We start from the raw sequence: 16,727 nt of genomic DNA, 5'->3' as shown, positions 1-16,727 counted from the left end.
AGGGCTTGCATTCTTTCTGCCTCTGCCTACCACCTGGGACTTAGATTAGAGGGGAACCAGGGAGTGTACCCTCTGAGTGAGGGGTTTCTCTCTTTCTTTTCCCCCCCATCTCTCAGATGAGTGGAGGCTTTCTTCCAATGCCGATGCCAATGGAAACGCCCAGCCCTCCTCACTTGCTGCCAAAGGCTACAGAAGTGTGCATCCCAACCTTCCTTCCGACAAGTCCCAGGTAGGCATGTGCCCACGGGTGGGGTGGGGAATCTGTGAGTGGCACCTGTTCTTGAATCTACACTTGTGACTTCCTGCTTGCCCAGCTGAATAACAGACTAGATTCTGAGTCATGCTTTTGGACAGCTCTGGAAAAGCTCTCGAAGGCCAGAGTGAGTAAAAAGTTGGGGGTCGAGAGTAGCAGAGGCATGGGATGAGGAGGGTCTATACCAGGGGATAGGAAATGTAAGCCCAGTGTTTTCTAGGGTTGAAACACATGTGGAAATGCTCTGAAAGAGTCCATTTAGCTCTGAGGAAGGGGGAAAAGGTCTGAGCCTACGTGTTTAAAATTCTGGATTATGATAGTCAAAAGAAGAATACATTCTTGTGTTTATTCTGTTAATTTGCTGTAAGGGTTCCAGCAACTCTAGCCATACAGATCATGATCAGGTAACTGTGGGCAGCCCTGAATCCAGCAGCCCAGAGCAGGCAGACAGAAGTTTGGCCGGCAGTGCAATACAGCCTCCACCACCCCGTGCTAGCCTCCGGAAGAACACCCCTAAGCTTGTACAGCTTGCAGTAGGGATAATTTTGCTTCAGTCTATCCCCTAAGTTGTTTTCCTGATCTTTCTTCCTTTTCCTCCCTGTTGCTACTCTGCCATTTTGATGAACCTGTTTTAATTCAGGTGATACGTGAAGAGTGTTTTTTTACATAGGAGTCACATCTGTGGAACAGCAGTACTTTCTTTAAAAGCAAGCTGTGCTACTCAAAAAAGTGTGGGGAGACTGTGTTCCTTGTGTGGCCCACTTCCCTGGGCCCGTCTTCTGTGAAGGTGCTCCCAGAACTCACGAAGAGTGTGTGGATTCTGAAGGCCACTCTGGTTCCCACCCCACTTCTCCAGTGATCCTCTGGCTCCTGCTCCTGAGGGCATAAAATTGCACAGAGTCAAAGATGATGTCTTCCTTCCTCTCCGCAGACCCTGTCTTTCCAGGCATAGAGGTGTCTCTGAGCCACTTCATTAAGCTTTCCCACCACTGCCATGCTCGTCTCCCCTAGGCACAGCCATGTGCATGTGAGGCCGGAGCTGCAGGTGTGCTTGGCCTCCTGAATCCCTCATTGGATGCAGTTGTCTAGTAAACGACTTACCATAGTTGTTCCATTTCCAAGACCTTTCCTAGTGTGTGAGTGTGCTGCCAGGCTCCTATCTCTGCAGTCTCAGGAATGGGTACAGTTGGCTCTATATGAGTTAGGAAGTGGTGCTAATTAATTCAAGGCAAATTTGGAAGCCCATCCTCCTCCCCTATCAGTGACTTAGCCCAAAGGCTAATTCACTCATTCCTTTTGGCTTCTTAGTTCTTCTAAAAGAGAATTTTAAAAGCCTATTAAGTAAATAAAAATTCCTCTTAAATACATTTATTACTGCAGCTTTATTGAGCATTTGTGTGTTCAGATCACGATGTGAAATATTGCTGTCAAAATGAGCCTTATCATGAGGGTGAACATCCTGTAATATTGCCTACAAATCGTGTATTTTATTTTCTTTTTTTTAAGATTTATTTATTTTAGAGAGAATAAGAGGGAGGGTCAGAGGAGAGGGGGAGAGAGATAATCCCAAGTAGACTCCTCACTGAGCTGGGAGCTCCATACAGAGCCCTGTCTCATGACCCTAAGATCACAACCTGAGCTAAAATCAAGAATCAAATGTTTAACCGACTATGCCACCCAAACCCCTACAAATAGCATATTTTCTTGTCTGTCACTATCCAGGATTTTTTTTTTTTTTTTTTTACTGGGGTGTCTTAAAGGGAACCTGGCAAATTGCTGATACAGAGGTTTTATTCTGTATATTCAGTATAAAATTGACCACTATAAATAAATAAATAAACAAACAAACCACCCACCCACCCAACTTACAAGAACTTTAGGTCATACATTATTTCTTGGATTTGTTTTCTGAAAGCAAAAATGGCTTCTTGTCCATATAGCCATTGCCAAAGCTGTTAAGTATACACTGGCTCAGACAAAACCAGTTGGGTTAGGCTAGTGACTGCCCTGGCTCAGTTTCAGATGAGGACAGCTCTTAGAGCCCCACAGGCCTGGCATCTCCTTATAAGGAATGGGTTGGGGTCCAGGACACCCAGGGGCCAGAGGGGAATCCTGTCTCCTGGAGCTCCCTTTTGCTATCTTTCCTCCTGCTCGTATGGACCTGCTACCCTGCTCTCCTCATCTCCAAGAACAGGGAACCAGGGCTTCCCTCTCTCTGACAGCATCATGGTGATCTCCAGTGGAGGCAGAGATTGGTAGTTTCTGGAACTATATAAACTAGGAACATATCCAGTTCTTCAAGCAGCCCCATTTCTTCCCCTCCCCCACCTTCTACAAAGATAAATGGAATTTCATCAGTTGCCAGCTGATGGCAGGAATGGAAACAGTGTATGTAGTTCCTGCAATGTTTACAATAAATCAGAAAGTTCCTTCCCTGTAAGATGACAGTGTCTGTCCCCCTCCTTCTTTAAGACAGGAAGGCCTTTGGCTCTGAGTACATTGTCAACACTCTGGGGAAGCATTCTCGCTACAGGGCCAAAGCCCTGGGAGGGCTTGTGCCTGATGTAATGCAACCCTGGCACCTTATATGGCCATAACCAAATTAAGTTAAAAACTTATTGAAACTGATTCCTATCTTTGGACAAGAAGGAATCACATGTGGGACACTGGAGCTCAAAATAGAGTAAATCTGAGCCAAAGTCAAAGTTATCTTTTGCTTACCTCCCTGACAACCATCACTCAACTTAGCCTATAGTCCCTTTGTTGCATGCTAGTTTGAGTGTTTATTATTTATAGAGAGGTATTGTTCAGTCTGAAACTGCCACAACCTCCAGTGCATTTCACCGAAACTAAGTCAGTCCCAACTTGAGGGTTTTAGCCCTACTAACTACTGATATGGGGCCACTTGTTTTTGTATTTTTGGCTGGTATGCATGGCCTCATTCCACTGGCACCATCATGGGCACCCTGTGGAAAGGATAGGCATCGAGTTAACCTAGGCTATCCAGCTCATTTCTTCTTGATCCAGGTTATTTGTAGCTAGAGAACAGAATTTGTTATGGGATAGGTTGTTCCCTGGTTCTGGGGTTGATATTCTAATCCAGACTCAAAATGCTTGATTTCTTGCCTATTTACCCTTTGCCTTTCTACCTGCAATCCACAAAAAATAAAAAACAACCTTCAGGTAGACCCGTACCCCTGCACTCTCCCAGTTTGGGGATATAACCCATATACTAGGTAGTGACCAAACTCTTAATAAACCTCATCTATGCAATTTAGACGACATTCTGGTTTTCCTCTGGTACCTGGCTCAGTTTCAGATGAAGATAGCTCTTAGAGCCCCACAGGCCTGGCATCTCCTTGTAAGAAATGAGTTGGGGTCCAGGAGACCCAGGGGCCAGAGGGGAATCCTGTCTCCTGGTACTCCCTTTTGCTGTCTTTAAAGATAGGATAGGTACCTTTAAAAATAGGAACCAGTGAGGAAAAATCTAGGTGTCTTAGCTTGGGCTGCTATGACAAAATACCATAAATAGGAGTCTTAAACAACAGACATTTCTTTTTTTTCTTAAGATTTTACTTATTTGATGGAGCACACAAGCAGGGAAAACAGCAGGGAGAGGGAGAAGCTGATTCCCCAATGAGCAGAGACCCCGATGTGGGGCTTGATCCCAAGACCCCAGGATCACGACCTGAGCAAAGGCAGATGCTTAACCAACTGAGCCACCCTGACACTCTCAGACATTTATTCTCACAGTTCTGGGGTCTGGGAAGTCCAAAGTCAAGGTGCCAATTGATATGGTTCCTAGTTAGGGCTTTCTTCCTGGCATATACTTTTTCACTGTGTCCTCACCTGATGGAAAGAATGAGCTCTCTTCTTCTTACAAGGACATTAATCCCATAATGGGACTTCACCTTCATAACCCCATCTCACCCTAATTATCTCCTATAGGCTCCATCTCAAAATACCATTACTTGGGGCAAGGGGTTCAATATATGAACTTTTGCGGGGACATGCACATTTAATCCATAACACTAGGAAATAAGCTGTTCTCATTTTATGGTCCAATTTCCAGTTGAGCCACCAATTGACAATTCTCATTGAAATGAGGATTGTTCAGGAGATTTACCCCGTTTCCTCTACCCCACTGAGACCCAAGGAGGAGCTAGGACCTGTGTTGAGGGAGAAGGAATAAGATGTGACCTACAGCTTCCTCTCAGTCTAGAACCGAGCTTTGGGCTGAAGCCAGGAGTGTGGGGCTGGTCACCCCACTGTGTGATTGTCTGTTTGGTGGTGCTCTGGATGGGAATGGGGCAAGGGCTGGACTTTGATGAACAGTCCAATTCGGTACTCAAATCAAGTGCTTCATTGTCTGGTCCCTTTGTTCTGTGTGCATCAAAATGGGAGACTACGTGCTTTTAATCTTACGCCTGTCTTCCTCCTAATAATTAGTTCCATCAAATTGTTTCCTTTGAGAAAAGAGCACATGTGGATTCTAAATCCTTAGCATTCTCTTCTTGGTGAGCTTTAATTTGTTATGCTTATGGAATTGAGTGCTAAATCTCAGTGATTCAATTAAGACATCTGTCTCCTGTGAACACAAATAAGGATGCTTCTTCCAATTCTCTATTTCCTAAGGGAAGAGAATGAAAGACATTCAAGTGTTTCAGTGAACTTAAACTTTTAGTGCTAAGGGCATGAAGAAGGAAATCTTTGAGAAGAGTTTGAGAACACTGGGGGGCTCTTGGGGCCTCTTGCCCCAACCTTGAGACCTTGGGCACCCATCAATCAGGAGGGCTGACGAAGGGTGCAGGTCAGCCAAGGATCGCCGTCAGACTGACTTAACACGTGGCCTCTCCTGGGCTGAGATGTGAGAGAGTCAGGCCTGCCTCTCCAGGTGAGTAGGATTCAGCCGTTGGCCTCATCCAGAGGAGAAATGTAAGGACCACAAGGAGTCTAAGCTCAGGGTTTGCTTAGAAACATATCAAGAATTGTTTTTCTTCACATCATGTTATGCTGTTATTTCTAATGGTCATCCTTCTTTCCATTTCCTTCCTCTTTCTTTTTTCCCCAATTTGATACTATTTCTTGAAGATAATGCTAAAGGTTCTCTCCCCCCCTCGGCCTCCTCTCCCTAAAGAGGACCGCTTTGCATGGCAGTGTCCCACCACCCCCAGTCCCTCCAAGGACTCCCTCTACCTGAGCTCACCAAAGCCTTACGTCCCCCCCAGCACCCCCAGCCAGCAGAGGCCCTCACGACCGCAGCCTGTCCCCATCTCCCTGGCAGCCAGATCCACTCCCAAATGTGTGCCGCACCCCAGGCCGTCGCTTCCAGGGTCCACATTCTCCCGTGCTTCCTCCCAACCCTGGCACTACTGTGTGGCCACCAGGACAGTTGACAGTGAGAATGTGAGCTCTAACCCACGTCATGAGGCAGTTGGGAATAAAAAGGTCAGCAGCTTATATGTACCTTGTTTATCCAATAACATCTGCCGGGTGGCAGCGGAAAAGGCCTCTCGTGTTGCACGTGACCCAGCCACGGGCACTCCCTCGGAAGCTGCAGGCGCTCGAGCACCGGCTCCCGGCATTGTCCCCCGCACAGCCAGCACGGGAAAGCCACCCTCTGCTCCTCCTGACCCTCCCAAGCTATTCTCTGACATCCATAAAGATGCTGCTAACTGGGGTGCGAGTCCTTCCCTGTGTGCCCGGCCTCCGTTCCCAGCTGCGATGAGACCACCACCTGTGCTAGGGCCCCAGCTTTCCTCTGCTCCCGAAAACCGGAAGAGAAAAGAACCTTACCTTTTGCAGCCGTGTTATCCAGACAAGGCAAGGACTTAGGAATGTGTGTGTGTCTTCTACACCATCTCTCTTGAGATTCATGCAAGCAGCTCGCTCGTTTTCTGGGCTGCCTCCCCTCCCTCTCCTTGTCAGCATTGCTGCAGCTTGAGTCCCGAGTTCTTCTCTCTAAACACCTCGGCACAGTCCTCTCTGTCCCCTCCCTCTCTTTCCTGGTAGTATGTAAGTATGCTGGAGTGTGGGATCCATATACTAATAACGTGGTGAGATTCGGGGTGTCGGTGTTTTATCACAAGGTGCCAAACAAATTGTATTTGCTCCCAAGCTTTTGGGCTCTGCAAGCGGTTTGGGGGTAAAACACAGCCTGCCTGCCTGTTCTGTTGTTCTTTTTCTCTCTCTCTAAAGTGTTAAAAGGAGTCAAAAATAGATGGATGGAAAGTAAACTTGGATGGGGTTCCCTCTGTGTCATGGAGTGTCAGGAGGCCAGCTGGCCAGCACCGGCTGTCTCATGTACTCTGAGGAGCGGGCACTGATTAAATAGTTCTCAGAGTACATCACTGCATGTCCAGTCTCTACTGTTTAAATATGGAATTCCTTCTTCCCTGCCATGCCCCTTTACATAACGACCCCCTTATTTCCTACAGGACGCCACTTTCTCCAGTTCAGCCCAGCCTGAGATAATAGTTGTCCCTCTCTACCTGGTTAATACTGACAGAGGGCAAGAAGGCACTGCCAGACCTCCAGCATCTCTGGGGCCTCTTGGCCCCCCAAGCCCGGCGACTGCCCCTGCCGCCCCACTTCTGACCTTCCCGACTCTAGATGATTTCATTCCCCCTCGTCTGCAGAGGCGATCCCACCACAGCCAGCCAGCCAGCGCTCCTGGCCCCCACTCCCCCGTTAGCCAGACACCACCATCCTTCTCACCACCTCCTCCGCTGGTGCCCCCGATACCGGAGGGCCTCCGCAGAGCCTCGGAGCCTGACCTCACGGGAGCTGTTTCAAGTACCGTAAGCTTGCCGGAACCCCCTCCTCACAGCTTTCCTGAATGTCTGCTCCTGGCAGTGAAAAACCCCTTTGTCACTGAAGTACTAAGTCGTGAGGAAGTGTCCACTGCCACTGTGCTCGTGTGGTGACTGGACCCCTGTTTGCTTTCCTCAGAGTGCATGCCTCCTGTGCGTGTGCGTGTCGTCTCCTTCAGCTGCTCACGAGCCCCTTGCGTGCCTCTGCCTGTCCTGTTTGGAATGCACATCTTCTGGAAGAACCCCGTTTTCCCTCTGAGAACCTCCGTGGCCTTTCCTTTGGCTCGTGATGCTCTTGAGAGGCCAAGCAGATGTGGCGTTGAGAGCCGAGGAAGGCTGAAGAGCTATGTAGGAAAGCCAATGGCAGCCTCTCCACCAGGGAGCAGTGAGCTTCTAGGGGAGGAAGATTCCCTCTTTTGTTGATTTAGCAAGTAAACTTTTATATATGCCAATGGCAGAGAATAGTTAAAAAAAAAAAAAGTTGAGTTTAATTGAGTAAATGGCTCTAAAAGACTTGCACAAATGTTGGGACTGTTTTCTCCAAAGGCAAAAAAAGTGCTGCGTCCCCCTGACTAGTGGCTCTCAGGGGCCTTTGCGGCAAAATGTTGCCTCAGGGGTCAAGTGAAGGTAAAGGGCCTTGATACGTCAGGTCCCATCCCTTGAGGGGTGAGTCCCCATTGTAGGTGGGGAAAGTCCAAGTGCTTTACAGGAGAGGTTGAATCAGGGTCTTTATTTCTCCTCAGGAGTCCTGAGAATCAAGAGGATCTCAGAACCTCAGAGTGAATTGTAAAATGGGAATGTGTGGATCTACTCAGGGGCCTGTGGGGTGCAGTGGGACTGAGCCTGTTAGAGTTGCTAGGATGGTGCTTTCCCACAGAGAGAGAGAATGCTCGATAACTGTTAGCTACATCGCTGAGGACTTGCCCTTGCAAATGGGGGCCAGAGTCCCTCAAAAATAAGTTATTGGCTAATTAACAATTAATGAGCTCCTACAATGTTCCAGGCATATTGCCAGATTCTGTAGGTACAGCTATGAACAAGGCACAGCCTTTGTTCTTGAAGGGTTTTTTTGGGTAGCATATTGGCTCCGAAGCTTAGCATACATGGGATTATCTGAGAGTCAAGGAAGCTGGTTTACATCGTCAACTCTAGGTTATACTCCTAGAGTCCTAATTGAGTGGATCTGCAGAGGGGCCTAGGGCTCTGATTTCATAACCCACATCCTGAGGATTCTGATGCTGAGGGTCCTTGGACCACATTTTGAGATATAGTGGGTCATGTAATTGGCTGATGCAGCTAAATGCTTAGTAACATCCCTTTGTGTAAAGGTGTATGCCTACCAAACTGGCTCTCATGATTCATTGAGCTGAAGCCAGTCATGCAAAAAGCAGAGAAACTCCTTTTTGGCTTGTAGAAGAATTTGTAGCCAGATACCAGGCACACCAGAGCTGGGAATGGCTTCATTCTGGTCTGGGACCTCTTCTCAAATCTCTAGGTGCGACACAATGCAATTAGGTCAGGACTCAGCCAAACATGGTCCAGGGGCTTTGGATATCCTTTCAGCTTTGAGCTTTGCAGCTCAACCCTGATGAAGGAAAATGCTAGATTGTTTCTAAGCACTCCCCTCACCCTAGCCCAGCTTATAGGCGTATTGAGAAGCTGCTCTTATTTCGGAGGGCACCCGAATAATCTGTAGATATTCTTCCCTTTGGCACAGGGTGTTTCTCCAGAACAGTATATAAAGTGAGATGTTTTTAGTGCCATAGTATACAATTGTGAGTAGTTTTGTTGTATGCTCTATAACTTATCATCTGTATAGATCTAGATGTTCATACTGAGTTTTGTTTCAGGGGTGCCAGGACAGGTCAGTTAGGACAGTGTCCTCAGTTTCTCCAGCCTGACTGATCAGCCTGGTATAGACTTCCAGGGGGGACTTCAGCTGATGACTTATTTGGTTTGGTCCCAAGTAATCGTAAGGTGAAAAAGGAAACTGTTTGGGATCCTTCACTCAATGAGAACTGTGAGGAAGAGCACGAGCCCCTGGGGATGGTGGCCAAGCCACAAGTTGAGATTTGCTCCATCTGTAGCTATTTGAGAATAAGAGGGAAGAAGAAAATTCATGTGAATTGATCCAGATTCTTTTTGTTTGTAGCCATTTTTGTGATGTTCCAGAAATAAGACTTGGGCCACAGAATAAAATTTTGTAAAATACTTCATGTTCACATGATCTATCCAGACATCACAGTAGGCATTTATACCTTAGGGAGCCACATGCCTGATTTTTGTGTGTGTGTTTCTCAGGTGCATTATGGCAGTGTTTTCACGGGTGTATCATTTATCTTTATTAAATCACTTGGGAAGTAAATTAAGGCAAGTGTAATTTTTTTCTACTTTACAAATGAAAAAATGGAGATGAAGCACTTCTGAACAAGATCATATTATGCCTCTCAAGCCTTGGGGAAAGATTTTATTCACTAAATTGAGCTGTTGCTCATAACTAGCAGCTGCAACATTAGGGCACTTTCAGAATTGACTGAAGCCCCTACTGTGCGTCAGGAGCTGTCCCTGGTCCTGATACGTTCTTTCTTTTATGGTCACATGTTTTCTTGCTGCAAAAGTTGTTCAGAAACACCTTTACAAAGAGATGGCTCCAGTCATTCAAGTGATATTTATTTAACAAGCAACAACTGTCTGCAGAGTCTTATGCTAGGTGCAGGGGTCAAAAGGAGGAAGGGAGGCATGGCTTTCGTCTTCTCTGGAGCATACTAATTGCTTTGAGCCATACATTAATCTGGAGAGTAACAATCAAAGTCTTGCCTTTCAAACTCCTTAAGAATGACATTCTGATATATAAAAAAAAAAAAGAGAGAATGACATTCTGGCTAGAGGTCCAGAATAGAAACTTTCTAAGAGTTACAAGTGTGATAGGTGAAACTGTGTATATATCCTTACTTACTACATATTGAGGTCTTGTTTTTCTGTCTTTAAAAAAGACTAGCATCATTCCCTTCATGCAAATTATAATGTTAATAGTAACAGTTCTATTGGTTTTTATAGCTGAGACCTCAGGTTTTTGAAGTCAGGATTTTCTTTTTTTTTTTTTTTTAAGATTTTATTTATTTATTCATGAGAGAGACAGAGAGGCAGAGACATAGGCAGAGGGAGAAACAGGCTCCTTGAGGGGAGCCCAGTGTGGGACTTGATCCTGGGACTCTGGAACCATGCCCGAAGGCAGAGGCTCAACCATGAAGCCTCCCAGGCGTCCTGAAGTCAAGATTATTATGTCTTTACCATTTCAAAGATCTTTGTCATTCAGTACTGGAGTGGGGGGGAGGGGGGGAACTCAGGATAGAACCAGGTAACACCCAAATCTCAGAATCAAGTGCTAGTAAGGTTGTTGAGTGATGCAAATAAATAAGAGTGGCTTTCTAGGAATACCAATATGTAACTTTTCCCTACTCACATCAATGGCTTCTTGTCCTCATGTTGTCTCATGTTTCTTTAGACAAGTATACTAAACTTTCCTGATTTTTCCCTTAAACCAGCTCTCATTCTCGGATCACATTTGGAATTGCATGAGTCTTGCATGTTGTTCTATTTTGTTTTGAATTTCCTTTTTCAGTAACCGGATTGATCCACAGCTATTACCAGGCGAAAATAATGATGTTGCTCAGACTTCAGTTACACTCACCTTCCCTCTCTACCCTTACTAACACCAACAAAGAGACTAAGCATTCCAGATTAAACTCCTAACTGGAATTAGTGACGTCTCATTGATTACATTTCTTTTTATAATTAAGGTCCTTGTAAAGCTATACATTTCTTCTTTTTAAAAAGAACATTAGGTTTCACATACTTACAGTTGGTCACAGTGTTTGTTCACTTTTCAGGATTCAAGTCCTCTACTAAATGAAGTTTCTTCATCCCATGTTGGAACCGATTCCCAGATCGCTGCACCAGTTAGCAAGTCATCATCTGCCTACCCCTCTACGACAATTGTCAATCCTACTATTGTACTCTTGCAACACAATCGAGGTAAGGGAACTTCTCAGAGCGCCCCCCACTCACTGGCATCAACAAAGCTATTCTGTGACTTCCAGGGGCAAGAATTCTCCCATTCCAGAGAAATTGTCACAAATCTCCTCCCTTCCTCGATACTGTCTGCCCCTGTTTAGTCACTCCCATGACCCACAGAGTAGACCACAGCAGGGAGACCGGCCCCTGATATGAGATGATGTCAGATACCTGTGTAAGTAAGCTGGTGTAGCGCGTATTCCGCACCTTGGGTGTTTACGGTTGTTTTCAGATGGTAGCACCAAAAGAAAGAAAAGACAGAAGGGAAAAAGTCTGTGCACCTTAACTCCTCATCATGAGAATTTGAATCAGAGCTTTGCTGGGTAAATCTAGGTATAGCAATAATATCTCTTTTAATAAGTCATGTAGTTCTTTGACATCATGAATTTTCTAGAAAGCAAAATTTTGAGTACCCAATTTTTTTTTAACTTTTTTTTTTACTTTTTATTTATTTATGATAGTCACACACAGAGAGAGAGAGAGAGAGAGAGAGAGGCAGAGACACAGGCAGAGGGAGAAGCAGGCTCCATGCACCGGGAGCCCGATGTGGGATTCGATCCCGGGTCTCCAGGATCGTGCCCTGGGCCAAAGGCAGGCGCCAAATCGCTGCGCCACCCAGGGATCCCGAGTACCCAATTTTTTTTTTAAAGCATAATGGGTGGAGACCTTTATAAAATATCAAACATGTTTTTGTGCCTCTAAAGCAGGCACTGGACTTTCTCTTAGTGACTCGCTGGCCTAGACTCTTGCCAGCATTTATCACACTGGGCTGTCATTCAGTGCGCCCTTTTGGGACATGAGACTCACGTGGCTGTGTGTGTCCCGTATGCTGTGTGGCCGATAGAGCTCTGCTGAGGGTGTCCACATTTGTTTTCTATAGTTCTCTTACATCTTCTGGCTGGTTCTTCCCTTCTCTGAAAGGGCATTTAGGTAAAGCAGAAGTGCTTTGAGGTAATAGTTGTCTATGTTGACCCTTCTGCTTTAAAATTTCAGAAGATGACCTTAAGTCTCAAGTTTTTACTAGTTGGAATTCAGTAGAGAGAGAAACTTTTCCTTCACAAAAATCCTTTACAGTGTAAAGTGTAAAGTTGTCAAGCTGTTTCATAGAGCAGAAAGGGTTTTTTAGTCTGAGTTTCAAAAAAGCTAGGCACCAAACCTCTCCTTTTCTTGATGCGCTGTTTGCCTACTGCATAGCTCCCCCTGCCCCACCCCCACATTACTTGGATCAGAATGGAACTGGAGTCTATTTTTAATTGTTTTCCATATTAAATGGAGTTTTCTGTTTCCTGTTTCTAACTTGTAAAACAGATGAATGAAACATTTCCTCTCACTTAAAATCTTCCCACTTGAATCTTAGTTATTTTAGTAATTTTATTTTTTTTTTCACTACGCATAGCCTCCATATTAACTGTCCTCCACGAATCTTGTTTTTTCAAAGATGATAAGGGTCCCAAGCCCCACACTAAACTATATAAGACTCCATTCTCCTTTCAGCAGGGCCATACTCCTTACTGGCAAGAGCTTTCTCTGCCCAGTGTCCATAATGCAGGACAAAGTGAAATTTTGGTTCTTTATGAACTTCTTTATGACTTGTCTTTTTAAAAAAAATCCAGAAACAATTTAGTTCAAAGAAGGAAAGGCAGTTTCTCTAAAAATGGGATTTATTCCCAAGGCAACTTGGTTTTTGGGAAATGCCAAGTGTAATGTCAGCTGCTTCCACCAGGTCCCTCTGTTGACACCTAGTGAGACATCTTTGGGCACAAAAATGCTTGTAGTTCTTTTTTGTTTCTTCCCTGGGCAAATGGATTCCTCTTACTTGCCTAAATGCCTTTGGTTCTTGCCTTTTTCTTTTGTGCAGTCCTGCCCTTTGGGTTTAAAGATCAGAATTGTGCTGCCTGAATCACACATCCTTCAGTAAAGGATACAAGTATATTAGTTTTTTGGAATCAAAGTAGCTTTTCTTAAAGAGCAAACCATATGTTCCCTGTGGAGGTGGAGCAGGAAGAGAAGAGGAGAATGGAAGCGCCTTGCCACCTAGCCTTGGATTACTAGTTGTCACTGGGGTTTAGGTCATGTGTTTCTGGCCTTGCTTTGGAATTTACCCAACCTGACAGCAGTGCTCATAGAAAGTACCCGTAAAAACAATTTAACTATTGCAAAATCTCCTGAGAGAATGATAACTTTACTCTACTTCTGGAAGTCTAGTTTAGTCATCCTAAAAAAGATTCCCTTTTTTTCTGGCCTAGAGGGCCAGGGCACAGTGTGACAACAACCCTCTCTCTACAAGCTAGGTCCCCCAACTGTAGATAAATGAGGGGGTGCTATACATCTGCCCTGGCACTGATGAGTATGCACAACACAGCTCCTCGTCCCTCTTCTCATACCACATATGTGAGGGCAGATGACTTACAATCAGTCTAGAAGGAGGATTTGAACCAGAAAACTCAGGACTGAAGAGGTGCATGGGTCCCCTAGCTCAGAGCTTCTCAGTCTTTGGTGTATGTGGTCTTGGGAGTACATACTTGCAGATTTGGATTCAGGAGGTCTGAGGCAGGGCTGAGATTCTGCATTTTTTCAGCAATTTGCAGAACACATCAGTGCTTCTAGTCCATAGACCACACTGGAGAACAAGAGCTTAGTGGTTCCCAGACTCTGGATCTCACGGTCACATGAAGCAGCCTGGAGCCTACCCTAGGGTTGCTAATTTCTAACTATAGTAAATCACAACTCTGAAAAACAACTACTGTTATCCATATCACATGTCATTCTCTGAAAGAAGGGCCATTTCCACTGTGAGCCTCTAGCTCAGCAGTGCCTGGAAAGGGGGTGTGAGCAGGCATCAGAATCTCCTTCTCTGAAAGAAGGGCCATTTCTCAGAAGTAGGAACATAGTCTTTTAAGTTGAATAAATTTGCTTTTGCCTGGTGAGGAAGCCCTTGCATCTGGTTGGCAGACTGGACTCTGGAACCATAGATCCGGTGGACATTTTGATCCAACAGATGAGGAAATTAAGGGAAGAGTTTACATGATTGGCCAACATGCTCTAGCAGGTTGCTGGCAGAGCTGAGCCTAGAGCTCAGCTGGGCTTATGTTATCCAGCTCGAGTGAACTTCGTCCACATCCAGAGGTGGACAGGCTGTTCTGCTGGCTGGAAGCACCCCTGCTGCTCTGTTTACTTCTTGCCCACATGGATTCTGGAGGGAGGGTGGGGCCGCAGCCAAGGGGGATGATGACAGCACCCATGGGCTGGCAAATGCTCTATTTATATCTATGTAGCTGCTTTAAATTTAGCAGCTGTGGAAGGTAAAGGTCATTTTTGTGCTTATCCCAAAGCACGTACACACAGAACTTTCAAAAAGAGAGTGGCCTCCGTCCGCGGGTGCCCAAGAGAGTGAGGAACTGATAGACCATCGTGTTGGGGAGCATGGTGGCCTGGAGATCAGGATTGAAAAGAATTCTGCACTAGGAGTTGGGGACCCAGGTTCTAGGTTCCCCCTCTGACGTTCAGCGACATCATGGGTAGTTTGTGCTGCTTATCTGAGATGTCTCAACCCACTAGATTTAAAGTGTTAACATGTGTGAAAGCTCTTAAAAACAATGTCTGGTGTTTGGTAAAGCTCTCAAGAGGTGGTAGCTGCCATGACAGTTCTATTTCCTTCAAACTTAATGAGACTGGGGTCATTATAAGGTCCTGGTCCCTTAAAACCAGGGGAGTTAAGATAAACAAACAAACAAACAAACCAGGGGAGTTGGGAGGGTCTCCTTCCGTGATCAGATCACCTTGAAACCAGGTGTGAACAACAACCAAACAGTGACTGTTCCCTGAATCTTGGTGCAGATGTAGGAGGGAGGCTTGGAGACACCACACCTGGGTAACGGAAGCCACGTCAATGCCCCGATATCCAGCTGGGGGTGGTGGCTGCCACACAACATTTCAGCATCTAAGCCCAAGGGACAGTTAGGATGCCAGTTTGGGGTGCTAACAAGTTGTGGCAGGACTTCCTGGTCTTACCATGTCTGTGTGAATCTCACAATGTGTATCTTTTCTTTTATCACAGAACAGCAAAAACGACTCAGTAGCCTTTCAGGTAGGTGCCAAATATTTATTTATATGCTAACACCTTTGGTGTGTGAGCCACAAAGTCTGAGGAGTTCCTCCAGTGTGCTAGGGATTCTGTTGCTGGATCACAAGGACGATGGAAGCGTGACAGTCCTGCCTCCTTGCAGTTTGAAGGGGTGGAGGAGGCACACCAGATCAGTAACCCCAACTAGCACACATGTCCTGGGCAGCCGTGATAAGTGCCTTGATGGGTAAGAACAGGACAATCTGAATAAAAAAGAACAAAAAGTTATACCTTAGGTGGAGCATTCGAGGCAGGCCTTACTAAAGAAGTCCCCTTTCTGTTGATTCCAATCCCTCTTCTAGAATTGAGTCAGTCAGGGTTAGGGAATGTAGGCAAGTTCTTTTCTTGTTGAGTGGCAAGCCCAGGTGCCAGTAAATGACCCTGCATGACAGACCCGGGTGAGAGCCTCTAGCCTAGCAGTGCCTGAAAGGGGGTGTGAGCAGGCATCAGAATCTCCTGGAAAGCTGGTCCAAAACCCAGATTCCACAGCTCCAGAGATTCAGATTTAATGTGTTGGTGAGAAAAAAATAATAATGTGTTGGTGAGAACTTACGTTTCTACCCGGGTCCCCAGTGATGCTAATGCTGCCTGTGTACTGACCACCTTAAGGAGCGAGTCCCATCAAGAACTGGCAGTGGTGGGCATTGATCTGCTAGATAATCAGGTGTCAGGGTGCCCTCGCTAATAAAGTGTGGCCACACATGGCCAGAACTGTGGGGAAACCCAGGGATGGGAAGGTTTCACCGTGTCCTTACGGCTTTCTGTAGCCATTCTGCTTTGAGTCCTTCCCAATGGTTAGGGGCTGGCAGCTTTAGGCAGGCTGCTAATGATCTAAATCACAGGTCAGTTCTTATCTGCCAAATGGGAAACGCAGTAATGCCTCGGAGGTTCTGCTTATGAGCAGCCTACACCGAGCATTGTCACTCACTAAGTGCTTGGTGGATGTGAGTTTCCATTATCAGCAGGCACCTCCATGGATTCATGCCTCATTTTATTGTCTACTCTGTATCAGGCCCTGAACCAGGCTCTGTATCCATATCTAGGAACTGTGCTGCCCCCCAGCAGCCCACAATGTGGTATAATGGTTCATAACCATTTTTTGGTGGTGGACTCATTTGGAGAATCTAATAAAGCCGGTAGATTCATTTATAGAAAAAGCCTCAAGGTCAAGTGTGCACCTGGTGGATTTACAGATACGTGTGAATCTGGAGCAAGAATCCCTTATCTGGTAGATACACAAAAGCCTGAGCTGCTTCACGATTTCTCTGTTACTTCATGTTTGCTGCCCTTGTGATTCATAGAGAGCCCTGTGGGGAGAACATGGGGTTCTCACACCCTCTCAGCTTTATCGGGACTTGGCCCCAGGGCCAGGAAGGCTGTGGTTGAACACAAGGTGCCCTTCACTGCCCCCTCCTGACTCTGCCACACCAAATCACTTCATTCCCTGGCCCCAGCCCGGGTTGCT

General features: G+C 45.9%; 1 protein-coding gene across 50 annotated transcripts in view; it reads left to right on the top strand.

Annotated features, from left to right (window-relative positions):
• Positions 1-16,727, top strand: part of SORBS1 (sorbin and SH3 domain containing 1) — a 228,974-nt gene that overhangs the window by 128,771 nt on the left and 83,476 nt on the right. For 31 of the 50 annotated variants that reach the window (XM_072739628.1, XM_072739622.1, XM_072739627.1 and 28 more), the window contains 3 exons: positions 117-229; positions 10,956-11,100; positions 15,197-15,226. In XM_072739628.1, coding sequence (XP_072595729.1) covers positions 117-229; positions 10,956-11,100; positions 15,197-15,226 — 288 coding nt within the window. Of the gene's footprint in view, positions 1-116; positions 230-6,690; positions 7,054-10,955; positions 11,101-15,196; positions 15,227-16,727 lie in introns of all 50 variants that reach the window. The other 19 variants (XM_072739608.1, XM_072739595.1, XM_072739590.1 and 16 more) reach the window with 1 other exon arrangement.

Source organism: Vulpes vulpes, chromosome 15, assembly GCF_048418805.1.
Source record: "Vulpes vulpes isolate BD-2025 chromosome 15, VulVul3, whole genome shotgun sequence".
In the NCBI taxonomy this organism is placed as follows: Eukaryota; Metazoa; Chordata; class Mammalia; order Carnivora; family Canidae; genus Vulpes; species Vulpes vulpes.
The sequence above is the reverse complement of the archived record's forward strand: the minus strand, read 5'-3'. Positions and strand labels throughout refer to the sequence as shown.